Genomic DNA, 27,632 nt, shown 5'->3' on the forward strand with positions numbered 1-27,632 from the left:
GTGGACGAGTCTCTTGTCTTGCCCCGCAACAGACAAGAGTCCCGGTTGTCATGATTGACTTAACAGAGGTTGATGAATAAATTGTGGACGTGTTGCTTCTAAATCAGAACCAGCGAGTCCATAATCAATGTAGAGAAATGATAATTTTCACACCCTCGGAAACAGCGCAATGCCCCAACTGCAGTGTCATTTCTTCAGAGACGCTGTTCCAATGCTGGCAAAAGTGCGTGCGTGTGTGTGTGTGTGTGTGTGTGTGTATGTATATATATATATATATATATATATTAAAATCGATCTTTAGATGTGTGAATCGATCTGTGGGAATTAAAATGAGATGACTAATATTTACAGTTATATTATGTGCTTACATTGAAATTACTAAATAAAATCACGCAGGCATGCATGCTTTTGATAAATACATAGATGATGTACCGCCCCCCTGCTGGAATGGTGTGTGAGTCCAGAATTTAATTATCAACGTCCATTGTTCAGTGTTGTTAGCATGGGTGCTAGTCTTCAGACATATGATTGATTTCATTCAAAATTCAGATTCTGTTATTTCCATATAATAAATTATTCCTGTATTGCTCTTGCAGCAGTGCTATGAATGTTGTCATCTCTTGATGTTTTAGCAGGAGACTTGGTGGGAATCTGACCGTGTACAGACCCATTTTTTTCAGGGAGATTTCGCATTAACAACTTTAGCTCTTTATTTTATCCTGTTTACATCCAGACAACACAAACCATAACAAAATGCAAATGTTACATGAAGCCCGATGATCAGAGGACAAGCTTTGCATTTTTTGTTTTATCTTGGCGGTGACCTCAGCCTGTGTAGCAGAGGAGAAGCTGCCAGAAAGAACATCCCATTGTGCTGGACGCTGCGTGTGTGCTCCCCGTCCGGGCAGGGGGGTCACACTGGCACCGAGCATCACAGAGGCCGAAGGATGGTGCATACCCAACTCGATTGATGCTGTCTGCCACGGGATTGGCCAGATCGGAGGCTAACAACAATGCTGCAGCCACTGTGACAGGGAACAGGGAGGCTTTTATGATGAAAATAGCAGAACAGAAATCAAATTTCTTATTTCATTATGCCCTAGAGGACCAAGAGGAAGTCCCTAGAGGACATCATGCCTTTGGCGCACAATCCGTTCATCACGGAAAAAAATTTCAGTTAAAATATTTTTTCTCACTAGCATCCTAATATTTTTGGAGAAACTACGGAAATGAACTAAAAGTTAGCTAATTTCCGTAGTTTCTCCAAAAATATTAGTCCTATCAAACGTCAACTCTCCCCAGTTTGTCCGTGATAGAAGATATATGCATGCATACATGTCCACAGACGCCGCCTCTTTTAATATATTGTGACAAGCTGCGTGGAAGAATGAAAACCAAGTCAGAGCTTTCTGCATTCTGCTGTAAGTGGGTACTTTTATTTTTTGCACACCCAGAAACAGAGACGGTGGTAGAAGACATCAACCACACTACACTTGTCACTCATGGTAATGGTAACATGACACTTAACTAAACTGAATAAATGAATTGAACTACAAAAACACAATCAATAAATAGCACTAAGAACACTTAACGTAACATGAACCACAATAACATTTAAAACCCCCAAACTCACTCTCATGGTGCATTACATTGCATAGTGCATTGTTCACTGTTGTTAGCAAACATTGCTAGTTTTGTCCTATCAAATTTCCATTTTCGCAGTGTTCATCCTTGACCCAAAATACACAAGCATACTAAACGGCAAATGACACCTCTTCCCAGTTTCTCTGTGATTGAAGTCATACACATGCACACATGCATACACTTACACAGAGGCCACGTGGCTTTAAATATATAGACTAGCACGTTGCCTGTGGAGACCCACAGCCTCTAGATTGGGTAGTGTTTATAAAATGGGTAGCTGACATTTTTCACTGGTGGTAATAAATTCTGCAAAGTTTCTATAATGAGTTGGAATGGCCCGTGAGTCCAGAATGTTTTTAGAACCTTAGATCTTAGACCTCAACAATTTTTAGAAGAAGAACTCAACCAGTTTTATTTCCTATTATTTATGTAATTTTTTAAATGTTAATTTACTGTCTTAATGTATTTATAAATTGTTTTGGTTTTCGTTATCATATACACACTGTTATTATTCAATTTTTTTAATTTTATTATTATATCATTGTCTGCTTTGTCATTTTATTTTTTTTAAATGGACCACAATGGAAATACGTGTAGGGATGCTCCGATCTACCGTTTTTCACTTCTGATCCGATTCCTGAATTTGGATATTTGCCAATACCAATACTGTTAATTTTTAAGTCCTGAAAGTTAAGCTGCAATTTACCAGAAGGTACATGTGAGATGCAAGGCTAGATTTGATCTCTTTTGGTGAAAGAATATCCTTCTCCACTCTACTCCAATATGAAGCTAACAGTGGTGATGCAAAATGCAGAATTTGCGCTGTGCACAATTTCTCCAATCACAACCACAGAAGCCTAAAACGTCTTCTGGGTTGTCTGGGTGTCTTTGTGGCTTTCCTCACTCTTCTCCTTCTTGCACAGTCACTCAGTTTTTGAGAACTGTATACTCCATGCAGATTTACCATAGAGTGCCATACTGTTTGTATTTCTTTGTAATTGATGTAAATAAAGTCCAAGACACATTCGGTGGCAGCTTTACCATCAGAGAGTCTCGTCCACAACTACCACAAAAGTCTCCAAGCTGTCATTGATGTTAAAGGGGCAGTAAAATAGCACACAGAACCTACTCCTTCTTGAGGCATTACACATACACGCAAACCTCAATACCGTTTGCTACCTACAAATGGCAGGTAGCAAACTGCTGTTTGCTTATACACATAAGGTACGGTTTGAAACCTACATACACTCAACAAAAATATAAACGCAACACTTTTGGTTTTGCTCCCATTTTGTATGAGATGAACTCAAAGATCTAAAACTTTTTCCACATATACAATATTAACATTTCTCTCAAATATTGTTCACAAACCAGTCTGAATCTGTGATAGTGAGCACTTCTCCTTTGTTGAGATAATCCATCCCACCTCACAGGTGTGCCATATCAAGATGCTGATTAGACACCATGATTAGTGCACAGGTGTGCCTTAGACTGCCCACAATAAAAGGCCACCCTGAAAGGTGCAGTTTTATCACACAGCACAATGCCACAGATGTCGCAAGATTTGATGGGAGCGTGCAATTGGCATGCTGACAGCAAGAATGTCAACCAGAGCTGTTGCTCGTGTATTGAATGTTCATTTCTCTACCATAAGCCGTCTCCAAAGGCGTTTCAAAGAACAACCTCCTGCTGGAGGTTTCTTCCTGTTAAAGGGAGTTTTTCCTTCCCACTGTTGCCAAGTGCTTGCTCATAGGGGGTCGTTTTGACCGTTGGGGTTTTTCATAATTATTGTATGGCCTTGCCTTACAATATGGAGCACCTTGGGGCAACTGTTTGTTGTGATTTGGCGCTATATAAGAAAAAAGTTGATTGATTGATTGATTGAATTTGGCAGTACATCCAACCCAGCCTCACAACCGCAGACCACGTGTAACCACACCAGCCCAGGACCTCCACATCCAGCATGTTCACCTCCAAAATCATCTGAGACCATCCACTCGGACAGCTGCTGGAACAATCGGTTTGCATAACCAAAGAATTTCTGCACAAACTGTCAGAAACTGTCTCAGGGAAGTTCATCTGCATGCTCGTCGTCCTCATCGGGGTCTCGACCTGACTCCAGTTCGTCGTTGTAACTGATTTGAGTGGGCAAATGCTCACATTTGCTGCCGTTTGGCACGTTGGAGAGGTGTTCTCTTCACGGATGATGCGAAGGAGATGTGTTGCACTGCATGAGGCAAATGCTGGTCACACCAGATACTGACTGGTATCCCCCCCAATAAAACAAAACTGCACCTTTCAGAGTGGCCTTTTATTGTGGGCAGTCTAAGGCACACCTGTGCACTAATCATGGTGTCTAATCAGCATCTTGATATGGCACACCTGTGAGGTGGGATGGATTATCTCAACAAAGGAGAAGTGCTCACTATCACAGATTCAGACTGGTTTGTGAACAATATTTGAGAGAAATGGTAATATTGTATATGTGGAAAAAGTTTTAGATCTTTGAGTTCATCTCATACAAAATGGGAGCAAAACCAAAAGTGTTGCGTTTATATTTTTGTTGAGTATATGTATATATAATATTTTTTTTCACTGTATGTGCAGTAGCAGCTAGATTGGTGGCTGTAACCTCAATAAATTAAAATGTTAAGATCATTGAACAGTTAATATGCAAGTTGAGTTTATCTGTGTGTGTTATTCCAGCTCCCGTCCAGTCAGTAAAAGTGTTGAAGGTTTGGCCAGAGTCGGCTCCAGAGCAGCTCTCTCATTTGCCTTTGCCTTCCTGCGTCGGGCCTGGAGGTCAGGTAAGAAGGTCCTGGGATCAAAGGTTTTGTGTTTCAGTGTTGGGGATTTGTATCTGCTGTTACCATAATGGAGCTTTTTTTTGTTAGTTAAAGTTAAAAATGCTGCTCACAGTAAACAACACATTACATGAGTTGATCTCCGGATTCTGTAGTGTGAACCAGTCCGATGCAGGTTACTTCCCAGCCAAAGCCAGTACTGGGTGGGCTGGGACAGTGCAGATTGAGTTTTTTCCAAGGATATGTACAGGAAGCACAAGTCGGATTTGAACCCAGATCTACAGGCCAAGAGCTCCTTATCCCCTCAGCTACCTGCTGTAAAGACACTGTATGACATTAACCCAAGTTACTGTATATGTGTTTCTGATCGTCTGATTTGGGCTGCATATGTCCACTGGGTGTTAACAGTTCAAAATGTTTCACAGTCATGCTGTGTAACTCTATCGTGTCAGAAGTCAAATAAAAATCTACAAGTTTTCCAGAATTAAAGCAGCAATTTGTTAAATCTTAAAAAAGTAGGAAATTTACTTAACCTGCTCTTTTCTAAGTGATAGTTAGCAGCTGAGGCTGTGTTTGTTTAAAAGCACTCATACCAAGGTGGCTTTGTAAGTCGAGATGTAGATTTTGTTTTTCGCACTGATAGTATGTTGAGCAGTGTCTGTCCCGTGGGATTGGGTGGGATCAGAGTGCTGGCCTCTCCTCTGTAGCCTTCCTGTAATATGACCAGCACACATTAGACTCCCATTCTCCATTTACCCACATTCTTTGAATGCACTGTGGGCGTCAGTGTATTATTTTCACCGACCCACTGCTGAATCAGTGCATATCTATCTCAAAAATCAAAAATATGATGTCGATCAAAAAAATATGATGTTGCTCTAATCAGACTGATTAAGCCTGACTGGGAATGAATGAAGATCATAAATGAGACATTATTGTCTCTGAATGCGTCCAAGTTTTGCAGTGTAACATTTATGTTAAGCAACTTAATTATTTAAAATGTTGAAGCGCATAGTTGTTGTGTTTCTTGTGTGTACATAACACTGACTACTGATATTTTTGTGAAATTCCAGCAGACTTCCAAACAAAAGTCCTATTCCGACAGGGTTAGTTTCATGTGGGGAGGTGGTGTGATGTAATTATTTAGAGCTTTTCATTTTTTTTTAATCCAATCCTGATGTACCAGTTCAGTCAGTCAGTGCCTGCATCTGCATTGGTAAAGATTCTGATGTCTTTAGCCTTCTGTAAAACAATGTTCAGTAATACCCTCAGGTTATATTAATTTTCTCTCAATACATGTATCAGTAAAATCATCTGGAAAAGGAGCTTTCCACCATTTACCTGAAGTATTGAGGTTTTTATCCTCTTGGTATGAAATATGGGGGATATAGCGATCAGCATGTCCGTCAATTTGCTTGTCCCTCCTTTTTCACTTGTTAGCGTAATATCTCAACAACAAGTTGACCATTTTCATTCATATTTAGTGTGAGGATGTACTTGTGTGATTCCCCAACACCAGTCAATTACGGTGATTCTTGGGGTCAATTTCAAGGTCACATTGAGATATTCAAGATATTGTCATTGCTACCCTTGCTAGCGTGATATCTCAAGAACCAGTTAACCAGTTTCATTCATATTTAGCATAAGGGTGTACTTGGGTGATCCCCAACACTTTCTGATTACTGTATTACTGATTTATGGGGACTGGGGGATAAGTCATCTCCTGATGACTCTTCTTTAAAAGGCATTTGGAAGACAGTCAACCCAGCAACAACAGATGTTTGTCATAAACACTTGAGTTTTATTTACATGGAATTTCTGTGTCAGTGTTTACACGTTCGACACATGGGTACAGTCTGTGAAATTGTGTGACAGTGCCTCACCTCTGAATTCCCTTTCTGTGCGTCTTTGCAGAGTGAAAAATAAAGCAACACTTTAAATAAGTTGTTAGTGGGATCGGACATGTTTGTTTCATGCTTGCACGAGAGGTTGTTGGATCACCTCTTGCTTTGGCACATGCACGGAGTGCTTCTCTACACAGAGCGTAAAACATTTTATAATAAGCTGTGCATACCATGTAGAAAGGTAAATTTGATTGTGCATTGCATTTGAACATTAAAATTCATTGATTGAATGGGGATTCCATTTTTTTTTTTTTTTTTTTTTAATACCTATCTGGTGGTCATTGTAGTGAGCAGTTACTTGGCTGTTTTGTACAGCAGCTTTAAGTTGAGAGAGAGAGAAAAACGTTTGTGTTATCTCACTGTGTCTCCTGGTGGGGATGGCAAAATAATGAATATCCGAGGTGAGCTTTAGAAACATATTTAAGTTTTACTTTCTTTCAAACTAGTGCAGTTCCTGTAGGAAGTTTGTATTCCTATAGAAAATTGGGACCTCAGTAGATTTCTCATGGATGGTCGTATGAGGCTGTGCAGGACGCTGTTGCTTGCATGAAACCGTTGCAGCGGGATCGTTCACACCTGACGACATTTAGAATATTTTAACCTGCAAATCAGTATCCCACCTCCTGGACACAGTTTATTTAAACTTGAATTCACAACAAATATTTTATTCAGCTTACATACTTAATGAAATGTTGTACAAATTGTGGGAAAATATTGTATTTTATTCAGCTTATGTACTTACGAAATGTTGTACAAATAGTGGGACATTTGTTGGTGTTATCAAAAAACGGATTGTAGCTAATTTCTCCTCAGTGGTCTCAAGTTAAACTTAGTCATAAGGAACACTGACTACATGCCTTTCACAGTAAAAGTATGTGCTGGGATGCTGGCTTTAAACATTTTATTGTGAAACAGTGCGAGCAACATGACCTATCTAATGTTGTTTAGCTTTGCTACCAGTAACAGCAGCGAGCCAGGCCATCTTGGAAGTATGAATGTTACAATGTTAATCAAAGTAAAGGTTTTGAAAATTAATCTCCAAAATTTTCATGATAAAGGATGCACATTATCGTGTCATGCGCAAGCCATAATCTGAAAGCTGAGGTCGATCTGACAAACAGTCAGAGAGATATGCGAGCCACATTCTCCCACACAGACATTTGTTGCCTTACAGAGCTATCTATGCACACTCATTCTGAAGATGGCAGTGTAAGGTGTGATATTTTTAGTTTGTTTGTTTTTGTGACAAAATTATGGGAGCAAGAGACAATTAAAATGGAATTTGTTCCAGTAAGACATTTTATTGAAAACTATTTATCTTCATTGTAATTTTATAAACACTCCCTAATATCTATCTCTATTGGCCACCAAAAGAAAAACAAAGAACAACAACAACAAAAAAACAGGAGGAGGTTTTACATGCTGTTCATTTTACATGCTGTAAGTAAGTCCCTTTGCCTGCTCTCTTGTTTAGACTTGGGGTCGCAACAGCAAATCTGAGGTGGATCTGCATGTTGAATTGGCGCAAGTTTTACGCTGGATCCCCTTCCTGACACAGCTTCACATTACGTTGAGAAATGTGGCAGGGGTGGGGTTTGAACCGGGAACCTTCCGCACTAAAACGAAGTGTACTAACCAGTTGGCCACCCCTCCTATCCCTAGAATGCTACGTATGAAAAATCCATCATTTATGTATTTTTGTGTAGCGGGATGGCGCTAAATTCAGCCCTGACTGTAAGCGATTTTCAAATCATCAAATGTTGATTTTTAGATTTTTGCACCGCATCCTAAATTTGCTGTGCAACATTCCTAATATCATTGTAGGGGATGCTGCAAATCAAATGGCTATGTCAGTAATCTATAATGAGATATTAAATGAGGCTTAAAGTAAAGAAACATTTGATGAATCAGTTGGCTGAGAAATCTCAACACATCAAGGGGCTTCAACTCACCATATTTAGAAAATGGGGTTGTATGTTTTAGCATAATCAGTCTGTTTTGTATTTTATTAATTCCATTAATAAACAACTAATTTTTGTGCTTTGTTACAGGAGATGATGCAGATCTTTGCAGTGAGCTTCTCCAGGAGTCTCTGGATGCACTGCGTACCCTACCAGAGGCCACGCTGTTTGATGAGGGAACAGTATCTTCTGTGTGGCTGGAGGTTGTTGAGAGGGCCACTAAGTTCCTCAGGTTAGTCATTGACTTGTCAGATCCTAACTTTGTACATTGTAAGAAGGATTGAATGTTATGTATGATCCATTCCTCTCCTCTTTTTGCACCAGTGATGTCCATGGCAGTGCAAGCACCAAAGGCAATATTCCACTGCAGGACCAGCACCTAGCCTTGGCTATTCTTCTTGAGTTGGCAGTCCAGAGGGGCACACTCAGGTAACTATATGTACTAAGTGCTAATACCCTACTGCAGTTGAATTATTCTGTTTCCTCATTTTCTTTCCCCCTTTATCATTTCCTTTCAGTCAGTTGCTGTCTGCTGTTCTGTTGCTGTTGCGCCTTTGGGAAATTGGCACTAGAGAGATGGACAATGAGCGCTCCACCCAGGGGACATGTGCTCCTTTACTACCCCTCCTGCAGCGCTTCCAGAATATACAGAGTAGCAAGGAGGAGCCCATTTTTGAAGAAGCTGAGGTGAAGACTACCTATACTTTATCAACAGGTTTTATTACTGATAGTCCTTTATGAGATTCTATGAAGTTATCAAATAATAAACCAGTTTTTGTCTACTGATGGCACTGAAACCCAGTTTGTGATATAATGGTCTTTGTTGGTTTAAATTTTAGAAATAATGCAAATAATAATTACCGCCTGCCACGGAGTGGAAAGGAAGAATATTGCAAATGGTTCCATTCATGCTTTTAGTTGTTGACCTAGGTTGAGGCTTACCTTAACTGATAGTTACTGCCAACAGCAAATGGCTGAAGCAGTAGAAGAACTTGAACAGGTGAGGACTGACCAAAGAGAAGCCTTGATTTAAAGAGGGAAACCTTGACAAAAAATTCAGGCAGTATCTTGTCATTGGCAAGGTAGTGACAAGCACTCAAAATGGATGCAAACTTGGAGAATCGTAACTCAGTGTTGTTGTAAGGCTTCAAGTAGAGCATCGTCATTGCTGTCCTCTAGGGTCATTGATGTGCAATTCTTGGTTTCATATTGAGTGACTTTGATATTGGTAGACTTAGAGTTAATGGTTGGGATAACTGGCACTGAACCTTGATTCATCAGTGACAATTTGTCCAGCAGGTCTTAACAATGTGACCTCTAGCTGCATTCCATTGTCACTTTGCAAATCTCTGCTGGTATGTCAAAATCTGATTGTACTGTGTTCTTCTTACATGAATACTCACGTTAAAGATGTGTACGCAGTGCTCTTGCACTAATCCAGCTTCCCTTTGAGCTGATAATGTTGTGGGCAGCTGCTTAAAGTGTAGGTGACACGATATGTAATGTTTTTTGAGTATTTAAGACTAAAATTAAACAGTTTGAAATTTATCCTTTCCTGGTGTGCAGTTACTGAAGAGAAAAATATTCCGATTTTTAACGGCGCGCCACTAAAAACCAGGAACTTCCTGGCAAGTCCCAACATTGGAGAAGAAGCAGGAAGTGATATCAGTGCCGGAACCATTATCTTAATAGTCCCATTAATTCATGAATTTTTTACAGGCTACTGACAGCCCCGTTTCCACCGAGTGGTTCGGGTCGGTGATGCACATTTTTTATACGTGTCAGAACAGTTCATTCTCGCCGTCAGAATCCTTTTAATTGGTAGGTGGACCACTTATATTGACGAGCGCGCACAGACGGTGTCTGGCGCTTCTCCACTTCACATGGAGGCCAAACTGAGTATTTACACTTTATTTTATTTTATTGTTTTTTGGATCATGGAATAATTTTGTCACGTGCAGACTGATGTTATGAGCAGATAAGACACTGCGAGTCTTTTAACTTGCAGCGGAAAAGCGCCCGTGGTGGAACGCCCGAGACGCGAGTCATTTTGACTGGTTTTAGATGCATTGAAAGCAAGAATAATAGCCAAAAAAATTACACTCATGTTGTAATATCAAAGTTCTTTTTTGTATTTTTCTGTCTATGTTAAGAAAATAAATGACATTGAAAAGTTTAAAAACACATTAATATTTGATGGACATAACATTTGCTCTCTTCTTTAAAAAAAAACAAAATGACACACTGTACCTTTAATCCAGTAAAAGTCCAGGCAGAGTTTTCTGTCATGTTAACAGTTTAGCTTTTTTCATCATTTTTGATTGGAATTGCATACTTATTAAAACAAAACAAAACAAAAAAAACAACATAACCCCTAATTGTCTTGTTTGAACAAGAGCTAAATCGGGACTGATTTAATTGTCAAATCAGAATCAAATTTACTGCCAAGTAAGTTGTCACATACAAGTAATTTGATCGGGTGTCATTGGTGCATAAACAACAATAATAAAAGAAAATGAAAAAAATAATTCTGGAAGAAGTAAAGGAGTAAATCTGCTCTTTTAAAGATGAATCCTGGATGAAAAAAACTTTCTGAATCAGTTTTTCACACTTTTACTGTTTCACTTTCGCTGTGTGGTGAAGACGATCCTTTATTAAAATTGCTTCGCTGCTTTTTTACAACGTGTAACGTCTGCTGTTCACACTTCTCTCTCTCTCTCTCTCTCTCTCTCTCTCTCTCTCTCTCTCTCTCTCTCTCTCTCTCTCTCTCTCTCTCTCTCTCTCTCTCTCTCTCTCTCTGTGTGTGTGTGTGAGGGAACGAGAGTCTATTCATGAAACATGAAGGCTTTCAACTGTAAAAGCCTATAAATGAATTTCTGGAGCTATGCAAGCAGAAGGAGCTCTTTTTATCTGAAGACTTTGACAGAGTTTTTTTCCCACTGTCCTCACTGAGCTGCAGCCTGTCGGTGGGAGAGGGACGAGTGGGCAGTTCAGCACAAACAGCCTGGCTGGATTTTAGAAAACTACCTGAGAGCAGGGCAGAGTATAAAGCAGAGTATGACACTATGATGGCGGCGCCGTTGTTCCATTGTCTAGAGAGAACCCTGTGATAACATGTTTTCCGATTGTCCGCTGCGTGGAGAGTGGCGGGAAAAACCGAAGATGCTTTCTCACGAGGTGCGACACAAAACGTGATGTAAATAAGAAAACAAAAAGGCGGCATTCAGGTATTTTGGTTCCGAGCGATGAAAATAAAGAATTTGAATGTTTTAAACCAAAAAATGCCACTTGTCCGGTTGGACAACAATTTGAGCATATTGCTTGTCCGGTCACATTTTACACTTGTCCCGGACAATCGGACAAGCGTTAATGTCTATGGTAGCATTGACGTGGAGTCTGGGGGACTTCCAGAACTGTCTAGTCATACAATAGGCAGTCTTTGTTGGCTCAAAATCTTTACCAGTTCTGTGTTGGGACAAATTGATGATAGTTCTTCTGGATTTGAAAAGGTGTCTTGCATAGTAGAGCAGCTTCTTTTTTTAAGAGCAATTTGTTGTTGTCGCAGCACGGTGGATTAGTGGTTAGCACTGTTGCTTCACAGCAAGAAGGTCATGGGATCGCTTCCCACCTGGGGCCTTTTTGTGTGGAGTTTTCGTGTTTCCCCCTTTGTTTTCATGGGTTCCCGCTGGGTGCTTTGGCTTCCTCCCACTTCCAGCAACATGCAGAATAGGTGAAGTGGAAACTTTAAACTGACCATGAATGCGTTTGTCTGTCTATATGTGGCCCTGCGATAGATTGGCGTCCTGCACCATATATACCCTACCTCCCACCCTGTGACTGCTGGGATAGGCTACAGCCCCCTGGTGACCCTTAATCAGAGTAACTGGTATTTTGAAAACCTGTCAGCTTTCCAGAAGCAGCTGGGCCGGGCATGCCCAGATTGCTCTGTCCTTGCTCTGTCCTCTGGTACATGTGAGGGGTTTTTAATGGAAATAATTGCAATGGGGCTGAACGTTTTGTCCGATGTGAGCGAAAATCTGGTGTATGCTGTGTTTATTACATGGAAAACCATAGAAATCCAGGGTGTATAAGAGAAGTGAAATGAAGCAATACTTCAAAAGAGTCAGACTCTGCAAATACACGCTTCCGATAGCAAGCCACAAATACGTAACAGACGTGATGGAGAGCAATTATAAATTGATGGAAATCTCCCAGATGCCTGTAGGCCTGTTATGTTACATGTACAACAGCAGTCATTGTTGATACACGTAAGCTCGCATCAATTAATTGTAATTCCCAAGCTTTGAACGCTGACCCTGCATGAAGATACACAGCTTTTGGTGCCTCCCAGTGCCTTCTGTCGTATAGTCACCCCACTGAATTTACAGAATTTTTCTGAACTAATGATGTCATAGCCCTGCCTCTCGAACCTCAGCTGCTTTAATGAATGACATGTTGTTAATAGTATGATTTAACAAACTTTTTTGTCTTGGTGGGTCATTAATAGAGATGACGAATGGCTGTGGTGAACACTGATCGTGAATAAATGGAGTGCTGTGACACTTTTAATTCCAGTTGTAATAGTGGTACTTGGAAAGCCAAATATTTTCTAAGGTGGTACTCATTGTAAAAAGATTGAGAAAACATTTGAAAATGCACCTGCATTGTTTTGCGTTTTGACTTTCAGTCAAATAAAAGGCTGTTTTTCCCAGTCATATATTTTATCATTGATATTTTCTTAAAAATAAGGTTGAAATCTTGTTCTTTTTTTTATCCTTGTTTTTATTATAGCAAGCCTGTATTAGTGATTAAGTCTGAGCTGCATGTACAGAAATTAAATGTGAGAGGAATTCAGGTAAACATGATTATTCTGCTTACATTTGACAATGTACACAAATTAGCCATTACCCTCTAAAACTTTAAAGTGAGGGTAAAAATACCCTATAAATTCTGAAATGAAGCTAAAGTTGCCCTCTGTAGTAAAATTCCAAAGGTGACACTGATCTTGTCTGTCAGTTACATACGAACAATTTGATGATGCAAAGAATAAACTTAAACGATATCTATGAGGAGAACCAATATCTACTATATGTCTGTGCGGAGAACCAATATCTACTATATGTCAAAACCACAGCTCATGAAGACTACGTATTTTATTTGGGGGCACTGCCTATGAATAATGTCTGGAAACCATTTTAGCTCAGCATTTCCACGGGTGTACTTTTATTACCTTTCAATAAAGCATCTAAATATGACAGTGTTACTGCATTGACACATGTATAGCTCACAGTATTACCCTGTGCTTATATTACCATTTATTGAATCTGTAAAATATTATACTATAGTATAGTAAATTCTTATTTAAAATGTTATCAAAATAAAGTAGGTCTAGTGCATCATATGCTGCTTTAATACATTTGCCCTTGAGTCTTTGTTCTGCTGTTTTTGGATGAGCATCAAAGTAATTGATTTGGTTTTTTTGGGGGGGGGGTTTTTTCTTTTCTTTTTTATGATTTTCAGATTCTGACAGCTCCTCTAAGTCCCAATGAGAGTTTCCTGCGATACTTGACCTTGCCACAGGATAATGATCTGGCCATTGACCTGAGGCAAACAGCTGTAGTGATCATGGCTCACCTGGACCGCTTGGCTTCTCCTTACAGCCCTCCACACTGTAACTCCCCCACATCGCACAAGGTGGCAGCTGTTTTTGATACTTGTAGTTTTTTGTGGCAGATTATTATTATACTCTAATCTTTTACCATATAAAATGATTTTGGAGTAACATTTTTGTATACAGTATGATATTAGCTTCCTGTAAGTTGTAGGTTACTGAGGTTGAAACTGATTTTGACACATAGATTTTCACTTTTTTTTAAGAAGTTACATGTCAGACGTGGAGACTCGTGGCTTTTGACATTTTACATTTAGTTGACAGGGAGCAAATTTATGAGAAACCTTGAATAGTACAACCCCAATTCCAATGAAGTTGGGACGTTGTATAAAATGTAAATAAAAACAGAATACGATTTGCAAACCCTCTTCAACCTATTTTCAATTGAATACACCACAAAGACAAGATATTTAATGTTCAAACTGATAAACTTTATTGTTTTTGTGCAAATATTTGCTCATTTTGAAAATGGATGCGTGCAACACGTTTCAAAAAAGCTGGGACAGTGATACGAGGGCTGTCAATAAAGTAACGGTCCTTTTTATTTTTTTCAAAAACTATATGGATTTCATTCATATGTTTTTACGTCAGACATGCTTGAACCCTCGTGCGCATGCGTGAGTTTTTCCACGCCTGTCGGTGACGTCATTCGCCTGTGAGCACTCCTTGTGGGAGGAGTCGTCCAGCCCCTCGTCGGAATTCAGTTGTCTGAGAAGTTGCTGAGAGACTGGCGCGTTGTTTGATCCAAATTTTTTCTAAACCTGTGAGACACATCGAAATGGACACGGTACGAAAAATTAAGCTGGTTTTCAGTGAAAATTTTAACGGCTGATGAGAGATTTTGAGGTGATTCTGTCGCTTTAAGGACTTTTCACAGTGCGAGACGTCGCGCAGCGCTCTCAGGCGGCGTCATCAGCCTGTTCAAGCTGAAAACCTCCACATTTCAGGCTCTATTGATCCAGGACGTCGTGAGAGAACAGAGAAGTTTCAGAAGAAGTCGGTTTCAGCATTTTATCCGGATATTCCACTGTTAAAGGAGATTTTTTTAATGAAAGACGTGCGGACGGATCCGCGCATCGGGACGCAGCCGGCGCGGTGCGGCGGCACAGAAAAAACACCTCCGTGTTGATAACCATTTGTAAAATCCAGGCGGCTTTTGATGGCTTTCAGTGGAGTGAGTATATGAGAAATTGTTTAACAGGCAGGACATGTTCCAACTTGTCCTTAAGGCTTTCAACAGAGGTGTTTTTCCTGTGGCGGAGCGTCGTGGCGGCTGCGTCCCGACGCGCGGACCCGTCCGCACGTCTTTCATTAAAAAAATCTCCTTTAACAGTGGAATATCCGGATAAAATGCTGAAACTGACTTCTTCTGAAACTTCTCTGTTCTCTCACGACGTCCTGGATCAATAGAGCCTGAAATGTGGAGGTTTTCAGCTTGAACAGGCTGATGACGCCGCCTGAGAGCGCTGCGCGACGTCTCGCACCGTGAAAAGTCCTTAAAGCGACAGTCTCACCTCAAAATCTCTCATCAGCCGTTAAAATTTTCACTGAAAACCAGCTTAATTTTTCGAACCGTGTCCACTTCGATGTGTCTCACAGGTTTAGAAAAAATTTTTATCAAACAACGCGCCAGTCTCTCAGCAACTTCTCAGACAAAAGAATTCCGACGAGGGGCTGGACGACTCCTCCCACAAGGAGTGCTCACAGGCGAATGACGTCACCGACAGGTGTGGAAAAACTCACGCATGCGCACGAGGGTTCAAGCATGTCTGACGTAAAAACATCTGAATGAAATCCATATAGTTTTTGGAAAAAATAAAAAGGACCGTTACTTTATTGACAGCCCTCGTATGTTTACCACTGTGTTACAGCACCTTTCCTTCTAACAACACTCAATAAGCGTTTGGGAACTGAGGACACTAATTGTTGAAGCTTTGTCCGTGGAATTCTTTACCACTCTTGCTTGATGTACAACTTCAGTTGTTCAACAGTCCAGGGTGTCCGTTGTTGTATTTTGCGCTTCATAATGCACTCCACATTTTCAATGGGTGACAGATCTGGACTTGGACAGGCCAGTCTGGTACATGCACTCTTTTACTATGAAGCCATGCTGTTGTAACACGTGCAGAATGTGTCTTGGCATTGTCTTGCTGAAATAAGCAGGGACGTCCCTGAAAAAGATGTTGCTTGGATGGCAGCATGTGTTGCTCCAAAACCTGGATGTACCTTTCAGCATTGATGGTGCCATCACAGATGTGTAAGTTGCCCATGCCATGGGCACTAACACACACCCCCATACCATCACAGATGCTGGCTTTTGAACTTTGCACTGGTAACAATCTGGATGGCCTTTTTCTCTTTTGTCTGGAGGACACGACGTCCATGATTTCCAAAAACAATTTGAAACATGGACTCATCAGACCACAGCACACTTTTGCACTTTGCATCTGTCCATTTCAAATGAGCTCAGGCCCAGAGAAGGCGGCGGCGTTTCTGGATGTTGTTGATGTATGGCTTTCACTTTGCATGGTAGAGTTTTAACTTGCACTTGTAGATGTAGGGACAAACTGTGTTAACTGACAATGGTTTTCTGAAGTGAGAAAACCTGAGCCCATGCAGTAAGATCCTTTACACAATGATGTCAGTTTTTAATGCAGTGCTGCCTGAGGGATTGAAGGTCACAGGCATTAAATGTTGGTTTTCGGCCTTGCCGCTTACGTGTAGAAAATTCTCCAGATTCTCTGAATCTTCTGATTATATTATAGACTGTAGATGATGGAATCCCTAAATTCCTTGCAATTGAACATTGAGAAACATTGTTCTTAAACTGTTGGACTTTTTTTGTTTTTGTTTTTGTTTTTTTCACGCAGTTGTTCACAAAGTGGTTATCCTCGCCCCAACTTTGCTTGTGAACGGCTGAGCCTTTTGGAGATGCTCCTTTTATACCCATTCATGGCACTCAACCTGTTTCCAGTTAGGTATTCTTTAAGCATTCATCAACTTTCCTAGTCTTTTGTTGCCCCGTCTCAACTTTTTTGAAATGTGTTGCAGGCATCCATTTCAAAATGAGCAAATATCTGCACAAAAACAATAAGGTTTATCAGTTTGAACATTAAATATCTTGTCTTTGTGGTGTATTCAATTGAATATAGGTTGAAGAGGATTTGCAAATCATTGCATTCTGTTTTTATTTACATTTTACACAACGTCCCAACTTCATTGGAATTGGGGTTGTAGTTATTCACTTGTAAAGACTGTCAAAGGACACAGATTTTACAAGGCAGTTTCTTTATCACTGGCTAGTTCTACTGTGAGGCACAACTGCAGCAAAGAGATAATTGGCATCTCCTTTTTTTGGTCTTTGTGTTCCAGGGAACCATGCAGGAGGTGATTGCTTGGGGCTTACTGGGCTGGAAAAGTTACGCCAATGTCAATGCACCCATTCAGTGTAAAGCTATGTCCAGCCTCGGAGTCACACAAATTGCTTGTTCAGAAAAGGGTTTCCTCATCCTGTCGAGCAGTGGTGCTGTCTACACTCAGAACTACAAGAGCACAACTCTGGTCAGTTCTGTTCTGGATTTGTTTTCTCTTTATTTATAAATCCCTCAGAGTAAACTGACTTTTTTCAGGTAAAAATGAGAAAAAAAAAATTATAGTTCTTTCATTCTCTTGTTTGCAGTAGATTGACTCACTGAATTATTTTGTTGCAGGCTCCGACCTTAGTCTATGGCCTGAGCTCCAGAAAGATTGTAAAGCTAGCAGCTCATCCTGATGGGCAGCATTACTTGGCCCTGTCATCCAATGGTGAGGTGTTCTCCTGGGGCTGCGGCGATGGTGGCCGGCTTGGACATGGAGACACCACGTAAATAATTACAGATATTTGGTGTCCTAAGTGACCGCCTCACTTTTGTATTTCCACCAAATTATACAGTGCATCTGGAAAGTATTCATAGCACTTCACTTGTTCCACATTTTAGGTTACAGCCTTATTCCAAAATGGATGATATTCATTCTACAAAATTCTACACACAATATCCCATAATGACAGTGTGAAAAAGGCTTTTATTACCTCCGCCAAGGAGGTTATGTTTTCGGTCGAGTCTGTCTGTCTGTCTGTCAGCAGGATAACTCAAAAAGTTTTGAACGGATGTTGATGAAATTTTGTGGAGTGGTTGGAAATGACAAGAGGAACAAGTGATTAAATTTTAGTGGTGATCCGGATCCAGGAATTTTTTAAAGGATTCTTCACCATTGTGGGATAGGGGGAATTTTGACATTCTAGTTTCTAACTCCACAATAACAAGGCAGAAAGGCTTGAAAAAAAATTAGGGTGTAACATAGTCAAATGTTCTATCAAACAACAAAGTTTGATGATGATCGGATCCGGATTCCGGATCTGGTGATCCAGAATATGGAAAAATATAGGGAAGATAGAAAATGTGTCAGTGTGAGGTGACAAATGAAGCTAGAGATGTACAACTAACACCAAATTGTAGCTGAATCTGTACTGATTCAGTAAGGTGTCATCAGATTTGATGTAGCTTCAAATGTTATGGAGCTAGATCCAGAAGAAAACCGCCATTACCGAAAAAATCGTTTTTATACAATAACTTTTGAACTAATAAAGACATAAAAGTGATTCCAAGTTCTAGTGCTATGTTTTCATGGTCAAGGATGTCAAATATAAAGGAAAGAAAAGTGTATGTATCATAGTTCTGGTTGTAACACTGAATTGTTGAATAGATCACTGTGCCAAGGAGGGAATCTCTTTAGGGTCAGTGACCCTTTGGCCTTGTGTAGCACATGCAACACTTAAAAAATAGTTTTATTTCAGAATTTACTGTTATTTATTTAGTGTTTCATAAATGTTAAAAAATTTATATATTTGCAGTTTAGATGAATAATTGAATTTTGTCTCTTATTTGTTTTTGTCTATATGCACATGCAATATCAATATCAGTGCTCAGATGACAGTAGCTTCTGGGAAAGGTGCAAGTTGCAATAAACTGTGATGCCAAGCGCTAAGGATACATGCTATCCAGTCACAGCAGATTAAACTTTTTTTTTTACTAGCAATCCTCATTGTTAGACTTTTTTAGGTTCAATGATTCCACGGCGTGTAGATGTTATGGCGTCAGTGACCCCATGGCCTTGGCGATTTGCACTCTCCGAATGCTTCTAGTGTATTTTATTTTTGCAAATGTATTAAAGATAAAAAAAAACAGAAATCATATGTACTTAAGTATTCACAGCCTTTGCCATGAAGCTCAAAATTGAGCTGAGGTGCATCCTGTTTCCACTGATCATCCTTGAGATCAGTGAAAACAGCTTAACTGGAGTCCACCTGGTGTAAATTCAATTGATTGGACATGATTTGGAAAGACACACACCTGTCTACATATAAGGTCCCACAGTTGACAGCGCATGTCAGAGCACAAACCAAACATGAAGTCAAAGGAATTGTCTGTAGACCTCTGAGACAGGATTGTTTTGAGGTACAAATCTGGGGAAAGGTACAGAAACATTTCTGCTGCTTTGAAGGTCTCAATGACCACAGTGGCCTCCATCATGCATAAATGGAAGATGTTTGGATCCACCAGGACTCTTCCTAAAGCTGGCCACATGTCTAAACTGAGCGATTGGGGGAGAAAGGGCTTTGTCACGGAGGTGACCAAGAACCCCATTTTCACTCTTTCAGAGCTCCAGCATTCCTCTGTGTGGGGAGAGGAGAACCTTTCAGGAGGACAACCATCTTGACAGCAATCCACAAATTAGGCCTGTATGGTAGAGTGGCCAAACAGAAGCCACTCCTTAGTAAAAGGCAGATGGCAGTCTGCCTGGAATTTGCTGAAAGGCAGCTGAAGGACTCTCAAACTATGAGAAACAAAATTCACTAGCCATCCAGGCACCATCCCTACAGTAAAGCATGGTGGTACTACATTGCTGCATTCTTTCCCTGAATGACTTATAGTTATAGAATGACCTGACTAGTCTCACCAGTTCCTGATGCTGAAAAACATCCCCACAGCATGATGCTGCCACCACCATGCTTCACTGTAGGGATGGTGCCTGGTTTCCTCCAAACATGATGCCTGGCATTCACACCAAAGACTTCAATTTTTTTCTTATCAGACCAGAGAATTTTGTTTGTCATGGTCTGAGAGTCCTTCAGGTGTCTTTTGGCAAACTGCAGGTGGGCTACCATGTGCCTTTTAATAAGGAGTGGCTTCTGTCTGGCCACTCTACTATACAGGCCTGACTGGTGGATTGCTGCAGAGATGGTTGTCCTTCTGGAAGGTTCTCCTCTCTCCACAGAGTAATGCTGGAGCTCTGACAGTGACCATTGGGTTCTTGGTCACCTCCCTGACTAGGCCCTTTCCCTCCGATCACTCAGTTTAGACATGCAGCCAGTTATAGAAAGAGTACTGGTGGAGCCAAACGTCTTACAGTTACAGATGATGGAGGCCACTGTCCTCATTGTAACCTTCAAAGCAGCAGAAATGTTTCTGTACCTTTCCCCAGATTTGTGCCTTGAGAAAATCCTGTCTCTGAGGTCTACAGACAGTTCCTTTGACTTCATGCTTGGTTTGTATTCTGACATGCACTGTCAACTGTGAGACCTTATATGTAGACAGGATTGTGTCTTTACAAATCATGTCCAATCAACTGAATTTACCCCAGGTGGACTCCAATTAAGCTGTAGAAACATCTCAAGGATGATCAGTGGAAACAGGATGCACCTGAGCTCAATTTTAAGCTTTATGGCAAAGGCTGGGAATACTTATGTACATGTGATTTCTTTTTTTTTATTATTTTTAATATATTTTGAGGGAAAATAGTTTTATCCATTTAGGAATAAGGCTGTAACATAACAAAATGTGGAAAAAATGAAGCGGCGTGAATTTGTTCTGGATGCACTGTATACATGTGACTTGTTTATATATATATATATATATATATATATATATATATATATATATATATATATATATATATATATATATATATATATATATATATAAAATAAATTTGCAAAAAAGATTTTTTTCATGTTTTCATTATTTGGTGTTGAGTAGAATTCTGAGGGGGAAAAAAGAGAATTTAGAAATCATCATATACATCAGAAATTGTGGAAAAAATGAATCGCTGTGAATACTTTCCGGATTCACTGTATAAGGAAAACATTTTTACATGGAAATTTATTTGCTGCTAAATTGAAAGCACCTTTAACAATTCACATTCTCAGTTTTATCATTAAAGCTTAGATTTTGAGTGTTTAAGGCACAAAGTAAAATGCAGTAAATGTTGATGTTATTTGTCAACCAAATTTTATCGACTGGAAAAAAAAATACAGCAGCTTTAGGTTCCATGCAAATAAAGGCTTGCTCTTCATTGTGAATCTCAGGATTCCCTCACAAAAATTTTTCTCCATATTCTTTAAACATTTTCCAATGCCATTGTTTTAATTTCTCCTTTATTTCAGATACATAGAAGAGCCAACTATGATTGCAGCCTTCAATGGTAAGCAGACAGGAAGACACGTGGTCCACATTGCTTGCGGGAGCACATACAGTGCTGCTATTACTGCTGATGGTGAGCTCTATACTTGGGGCAGAGGGAACTATGGACGCCTGGGTCACGGTGAGTGACGTGTGCACTGAAAGATAAGATAGTCTCCTCTTGAATAGCTGTATTTTTTTCTTTCTGTTTTTCACTAAAAACGTTTCTTCCAAATGTGTTTTCAGGCTCAAGTGAGGACCAAACTACACCCATGCTGGTGACAGCACTGAAAGGTCTAAAGGTGGTGGATGTTGCATGTGGAAGCGGTGACGCTCAGACACTTGCTGTGACTGAAAATGGTAAGAACAGTCTCCTTTGTGACTATTCTGACCTTAAGCACCTTTTGCTTCACCACGGACAACTTTTGTTTGGTGGTTCTTCAGGTCAGGTGTGGTCCTGGGGTGATGGAGACTATGGAAAACTGGGCAGAGGAGGAAGTGATGGCTGCAAGACGCCAAAACTGGTGGAGAAACTGCAGGACCTGGACATAGTTAAAGTTTGCTGGCGGCAGTCAGTTTTCAGTGGCCCTCACCAAAGATGGCCAAGTGTACACATGGGGAAAGGGAGACAACCAACGGCTCGGTCCATGGCACTGATGAGCATGTGCGCTACCCCAAATTACTCGACAGTCTACAGGGTACGTCAACATGGGAGGTTGGGGAAGTCAGCCTTCGGGAATGTAGAAATCTGATCTCTGTGTCCTGCAATGTTCTGTAGGAAAAAAAGTTGTGAATGTTGCCGTGGGCTCTACACATTGCCAGGCTCTGACTGAGGATGGAGAGGTTCACAGTTGGGGTAGTAATGATAAGCTGCAGCACTTTGATACATTATTTTCCATTAAGAATCAACCTAAAGCCCTCCCAGGGCTGAATTCCAAACACATAGTGGGGATCTCCTGTGGCCCAGGACAGGTAACATCCATCACTACTGAATTCTGTGTAAATGATGACACTGACCAGAAAAGGATGACATGTATGTATCTATTTGTTTATTTATTTTTCCAGAGCTTTGCGTGGTCCTCATGCTCAGAGTGGTCTGTTGGGCTGCGTTTGCCCTTTGTGGTGGATGTGTGCCCAATGACCTTTGAGCAGTTGGACCTGCTGCTGCGACAGGTGAGCGAGGGCATGGATGGCAGCTCTGACTGGCCTCCCTCACAGGAGAAGGAGTGCATGGTGGTTGCCACACTCAACCTACTCAGGCTGCAGGTAGGGGACAGTGTGTCAGTGTTTCAGTGCAGATATCTTATGTGTGTATTTCTTCACTCAACTTGTAGTTGAACATGGTACAGCTTCCAAAATCCAATCTGAGCGTTTAGACCAAAATAGGTTTGCAAAAATGAGATTTGAATCACATTCAAATCATGTACGAATCAAGCTTGAAGCAGATTTTGGGTTGAAAAACTGATTTAATGCAATTTTTAACTGTTTACTCTTGCAGCATGGGATCAGATTCAAACTGTATATGTGTATAAATTGGATTTTTACTGGCAGTCCGAACAAAGCCTTGTATGTGTCTTCAGCTCCATGCAGCCATCAGTAACCAAGTGGATCCAGAGGATCTGGGCTTGGGTCTTGGTAGTGCACTGCTTAACAACCTAAAACAAGCAGTGGTTCTGCTAGCTAGCAATGCCGGGGTGCTCAATACTGTGCAGGCAGCAGCCCAAGCTGTTCTGCAAAGTGGCTGGTCAGTGCTGTTGCCCACAGCTGAGGAAAGGGCAAGAGCATTATCATCACTGCTGCCTAATGCCGGTGAGTGGGAACCAGAACACTTATGTTGATTGAGCTTAATAATGCATGTGTGACTATACCCTGAAAAAGACAAATTGGGGAAAACTGCTTTAATTTTTCTTCCAGCATCTGGAAATGAGATGAGTGTGAGTCCTGGACGTCGGTTCATGATAGACTTGTTGGTGAGCAGCCTGATGGCTGATGGGGGGTTGGAGTCTGCCTTGAAAGCAGCCATCACTGCTGAGATACAGGTCAGTGTGTTTAAAGTCATCATTGTGCATTTCTACCTCAATGCAGTGTCTATTTGTGAAATAGTGTCACATCACCCTTGTTTTCAAATGCCAACAGTTTCAGCATCTGTGATCGACTGGTCTAATTTTCTGTATAACATTACAAATTCCACTCAACTCATCTAGTGCACCAATGTCCAAAAATCACAACGTCTTACTCAGTAAAAAAAGTTTGGGGGAGCTGCTCTTTTTTCCAATTTTGTTTTTTCACCCCCCCCCATGTACAATGACAATAAAGGCTAAATGATCTATTCTTTCCCATGGCCAGGTGGATGGGGATGAGGAGTCCTTAGGTAGATAACGTTTTTTTTTTTTTTTTATAATGGAACAAATAAAAATATTTGGTTTTAGTCCTTGATCATTTTTGTTTGTGTTTCTTTGTGGAAGCAGTGAGACTGTATAATTGAATAATTGTATAACTGAAGCTCTGCAAGTGGTCAACACCATGCTCAGTTTATTTCAGTTTGTGGTTAACAAATAAATAAGTGGCGGCCTATGTGTTGTTATACTTGTATGATGTTGGACATCACTGGTTCACATACCCTGTATCCACCTGCATATATTGAAATAATCCTTCCCACTGTGAAAGATCATCATCCTTTGTCACTGTTTGTCAGGACATTGAGGCCAAGAAGGAGGCGCAGAAAGAGAAGGAGATAGATGAGCAGGAGGCAAATGCCTCTTCCATGCACCGTTGTCGTGCCATGCTGGACAAAGATCTCATCAATACAGGAATCTATGAGTCAGCAGGAAAACAAAGCTTGCCTCTGGTGCAGCTTGTACAGCAGCTGTTAAGGTTTGCCTTACTGATGCCGCGTCATTTATGCCACAACACAAAGTAACCCCTTTGCTGTTGTTCATGATTAGCTTGTAGATAATTTACAGTTCATGTGCCTATAGGAATATTGCATCCCAGACCATTGCCAGGTTGAAGGATGTTGCTCGACGTATCTCCAGTTATCTCGAGGCAGAACATGTCAGCAAAGAACGCTCTGCATCGCTGGACCTACTGCTACGCTTCCAGAGGCTGTTGGTTAGCAAGCTGTACCTGGGTGTGAATGGCATAGAAAATGCCAGTGGATACAGTGAGTCATACATTTTAACTCATTGTGTTTTTCAGTTGTGACAGATTTGATAATTGGGTCTAGGTTGGCAGTGTTGTTTGCTTCTACTTTTGCAGACCCTGAACTCCTGGGTGTTGGCTCCCTGTTAAAAAAGTACATTGCCCTACTCTGCACTCACATTGGAGACATTCTCCCAGTTGCAACAAGTATTGCATGTACTGGCTGCCGTCACTTTGCTGAAGTCTCCCGTGTTATTGAAGGAGACCTAACTGGTAATTTTCTGTGAAATCTGCTGAATGTGTTTCATAACACGGTGTTGTTAGTTGTATGTTAACAGGGGATGTTAGACATGACCTATTGTCATTTATTTTCTTTTGTAGGTGTGCTCCTCCCTGAGCTGGTGTTGTCCATTGTCCTCCTCATCACCATTGATGCAGGTTTGATGCAGGAGACTGGTTCTATTCCCCTCCTGGCTGGACTCCTGGAGCACCTGGACCGATTCAACCACCTGGCCCCTGGACATGAGAGAGATGATAACGAAGACCTGGCATGGCCAGGAATTATGGGTATAATACCAGCCATTCAACTCCAAATCAGATAAAGTTGGGACAGTATGGAAAATGCAACACACACACACTGCATTTTAAATACATATTAATTTCCGTATTTAAGGTCTGCACCACATTCTAACAAAAGTTGGGATGGGGGAAATTTATATTTAATATAACGGTTATATCATCGCTTTGCAGACAGTTGTCTTGAGACAAGTCACGGGATGGATACATAAACATTTTCAAGTCACTTAATAGCATCCCAACTTTTTCTGATTTGAGCTTGTAATGGTAAAAGAAGATTAGTGATCAGCTACACCATCAATATTGTTTGAATGTAACAATCTTGTGCTGTTATGACAGGGTCCTTCTTCACAGGCCAAAATTCTAAGAACAATGAAGAGGTGTCCCTCATCCGCAAGGCAGACCTAGAGAATCACAACAAAGATGGTGGATTCTGGACAGTCATTGATGGAAGGGTGTATGACATCAAAGACTTCCAGGCGCAGTCACAGTCTCTAAGTGGCAACAGTGTTCTAGGTAAGGATGAATAGATCAGTGGATGATTTATTGTATCTGCCTAATATTCCAGTAACATTGAATTGATTTGTGCATTTTTATACATGATTGAATATTTTGAGTGGAGTGGTTGGCACACAAGTAATTGTGAGTGCAAACTATTTTCATGAACTGAATGTTCCATTCAACAAGGCAAGCATAGTTAGAAAACTGTATCATGTAAGACCCACTTGTTTGGCTAGAATATAAAATAATAAATATAAATGTTTTAAAAAGTTAAGAGTGAGTCATTTTAATGTCATAAAGAAAATGCTGTTGTGAGCTAAATGTGATGAGTCTGATAACATGTACTTTCCATTTGTGTTTGAATGTCTTTACTTTGGTTGTGATATTAGATTAGTTGTTTGTGATTAACATCAGAAAAAACCCTGATGAGAAAATCCTCATTTTCATTGTGTTCCTGTTGGGTAATATTTTTATGCAGCCCAGTTTGCTGGAGAGGATCCTGTGGTTGCTTTGGAAGCTGCACTGCAGTTTGAGGACACCAGGGAGTCCATGCAGGCCTTCTGTGTCGGCCAGTATATGGAGGTACTGCTCATCACAACATAAATTTATCTCAGTATAGTTTTCAAATGTTGAATCATCCAGAGGACATAATCTTTTTATTATTATTATCTGCAGCCTAATCAGGAGACGGTCACCACTCCGGACCTCAGCAGTCTGTCCTCCCCTCTATTGATACAGAAAGGAACCTGGGCTTCTGCTCGGACTCCATGCCTCCTACTTAGGCAAAAAGCACCCCCTTGTGCCCTATGGAGATTGAATGTGCCAGTGGGTTCAAAAGATTGAATAACCTTATTTGAGATCTAACATTTAGTATTTTTAAAAATCTTCATTTTGATTGGTTCCAAATTTAACAACTATATTTTATCTTTTAATCTGTGTGCAGAATGGCTCCAGTCCTCCATATTTTCTGGTGGCCTTCAGACCAGTCAGATTCATTATAACTACAATGAAGAGAAGGATGAAGACCACTGCAGCTCTTTGGGTACAACCACTCCAGATAAGGTCAAACTCTACTCCCGTAGGATAACTCTCAGTGACCATGCACAGCCATTCCTGCAGGCCATTGCTGACAACAACACTCAGGACCACACTGTGAAGGTACGAGCCTGACTGTGAATTGATGAGATATACAAATAAATTACACATTGGCAGCAGTAATTCATTTTTACAGAACATGTTTGAGTACCTTCACTGTATGCTATTATTGGTCTGTGCTAAGTGCCAAACTTTAAAGCTCCACTTATTGTGATCACTGACAGTTTGCTACTCCGATAATGAGCTGATTTGTGAATGGATACATTTTAAATCGCAGTATTGTTCTGGCCTCATTTTTCAAATACACAAGTAAGTTCAAAAGTAAAATAAAATGTTTAGCAGCCGTTAACAACCTTAGGAATTCTGCAACCCACTGTTCTGAGTCTCAACCAAACCTTGAATTGCAATTTTGATCAATACATTAAACTCTGAAGTATTCCTGTCTGTCTGTCTACAGTTGTGCTCAAACGTTTACATACCCTGGCAGAATTTTAGCTTTTTTGGCCATTTTTAAGAGAATATGAATGACAACACAAAACTTTTTTTTTCACTCATGCTTAGTGGTTGGGTGAAGCCATTTATTGTCAAACAACTGTGTTTCCTCTTTTTAAATCAAAATGACAAGACAACTACCCAAATGAACCTGATCAGTGAACACCTGGCGCCGGGCTATGGTCAGGGTTGGCATTTGCCTGCCAAGCTCTCATGACCTGTAGGCAAAAGCCTGGAGTGAAGTATCACTCCAGGCTCTGTGTGGCAGTGTCAGCACCATTATCCTGGAGAGACCGTGAAAGTGCGAGGGGCAAGGTGAGACAGAGAGTTCCCCAGACGACCAT

At 40.6% G+C, this 27,632-nt stretch overlaps 2 protein-coding genes across 3 annotated transcripts in view; both read left to right on the plus strand.

Moving 5' to 3' along the window:
- LOC117518171 (E3 ubiquitin-protein ligase HERC2-like) overlaps positions 1–27,632 on the plus strand; it is a 248,382-nt gene that overhangs the window by 28,243 nt on the left and 192,507 nt on the right. Inside the window, exons 6-14 of the mRNA XM_034179230.1 lie at positions 4,351–4,451; positions 8,404–8,545; positions 8,638–8,742; positions 8,832–9,000; positions 13,834–14,007; positions 17,357–17,545; positions 17,695–17,846; positions 21,468–21,625; positions 21,730–21,843. Coding sequence (XP_034035121.1) covers positions 4,351–4,451; positions 8,404–8,545; positions 8,638–8,742; positions 8,832–9,000; positions 13,834–14,007; positions 17,357–17,545; positions 17,695–17,846; positions 21,468–21,625; positions 21,730–21,843 — 1,304 coding nt within the window. The remainder of the gene's footprint in view (positions 1–4,350; positions 4,452–8,403; positions 8,546–8,637; positions 8,743–8,831; positions 9,001–13,833; positions 14,008–17,356; positions 17,546–17,694; positions 17,847–21,467; positions 21,626–21,729; positions 21,844–27,632) is intronic.
- LOC117519293 (E3 ubiquitin-protein ligase HERC2-like) lies at positions 21,989–26,913 on the plus strand. Of its 2 annotated transcripts, none has more exons than XM_034180626.1 (13): positions 21,989–22,181; positions 22,262–22,455; positions 22,549–22,749; positions 23,064–23,292; positions 23,398–23,522; positions 24,179–24,357; positions 24,462–24,646; positions 24,742–24,897; positions 25,006–25,191; positions 25,540–25,716; positions 26,180–26,283; positions 26,377–26,526; positions 26,645–26,913. In XM_034180626.1, exons 1-13 carry the CDS (start codon positions 22,082–22,084, stop codon positions 26,786–26,788), a joined length of 2,130 nt encoding a protein of 709 aa, XP_034036517.1. In that variant the 5' UTR covers positions 21,989–22,081; the 3' UTR covers positions 26,789–26,913. The 2 variants fall into 2 exon arrangements, with proteins under 2 accessions (XP_034036517.1, XP_034036518.1); XM_034180627.1 differs by having other exon boundaries at positions 25,555–25,716.

Source organism: Thalassophryne amazonica, chromosome 10, assembly GCF_902500255.1.
Source record: "Thalassophryne amazonica chromosome 10, fThaAma1.1, whole genome shotgun sequence".
NCBI classification, from domain to species: Eukaryota; Metazoa; Chordata; class Actinopteri; order Batrachoidiformes; family Batrachoididae; genus Thalassophryne; species Thalassophryne amazonica.

Bases quoted from the DNA above. Each gene is read 5' to 3' on its own strand.
- LOC117519293 (XM_034180626.1), top strand. From the start codon at position 22,082: ATGGCCAAGTGTACACATGGGGAAAGGGAGACAACCAACGGCTCGGTC. The intron at 22,182-22,261 runs GTACGTCAACAT...AATGTTCTGTAG, and splicing joins ATTACTCGACAGTCTACAGG to GAAAAAAAGTTGTGAATGTT. The intron at 24,647-24,741 runs GTGAGTCATACA...CTACTTTTGCAG, and splicing joins AGAAAATGCCAGTGGATACA to ACCCTGAACTCCTGGGTGTT.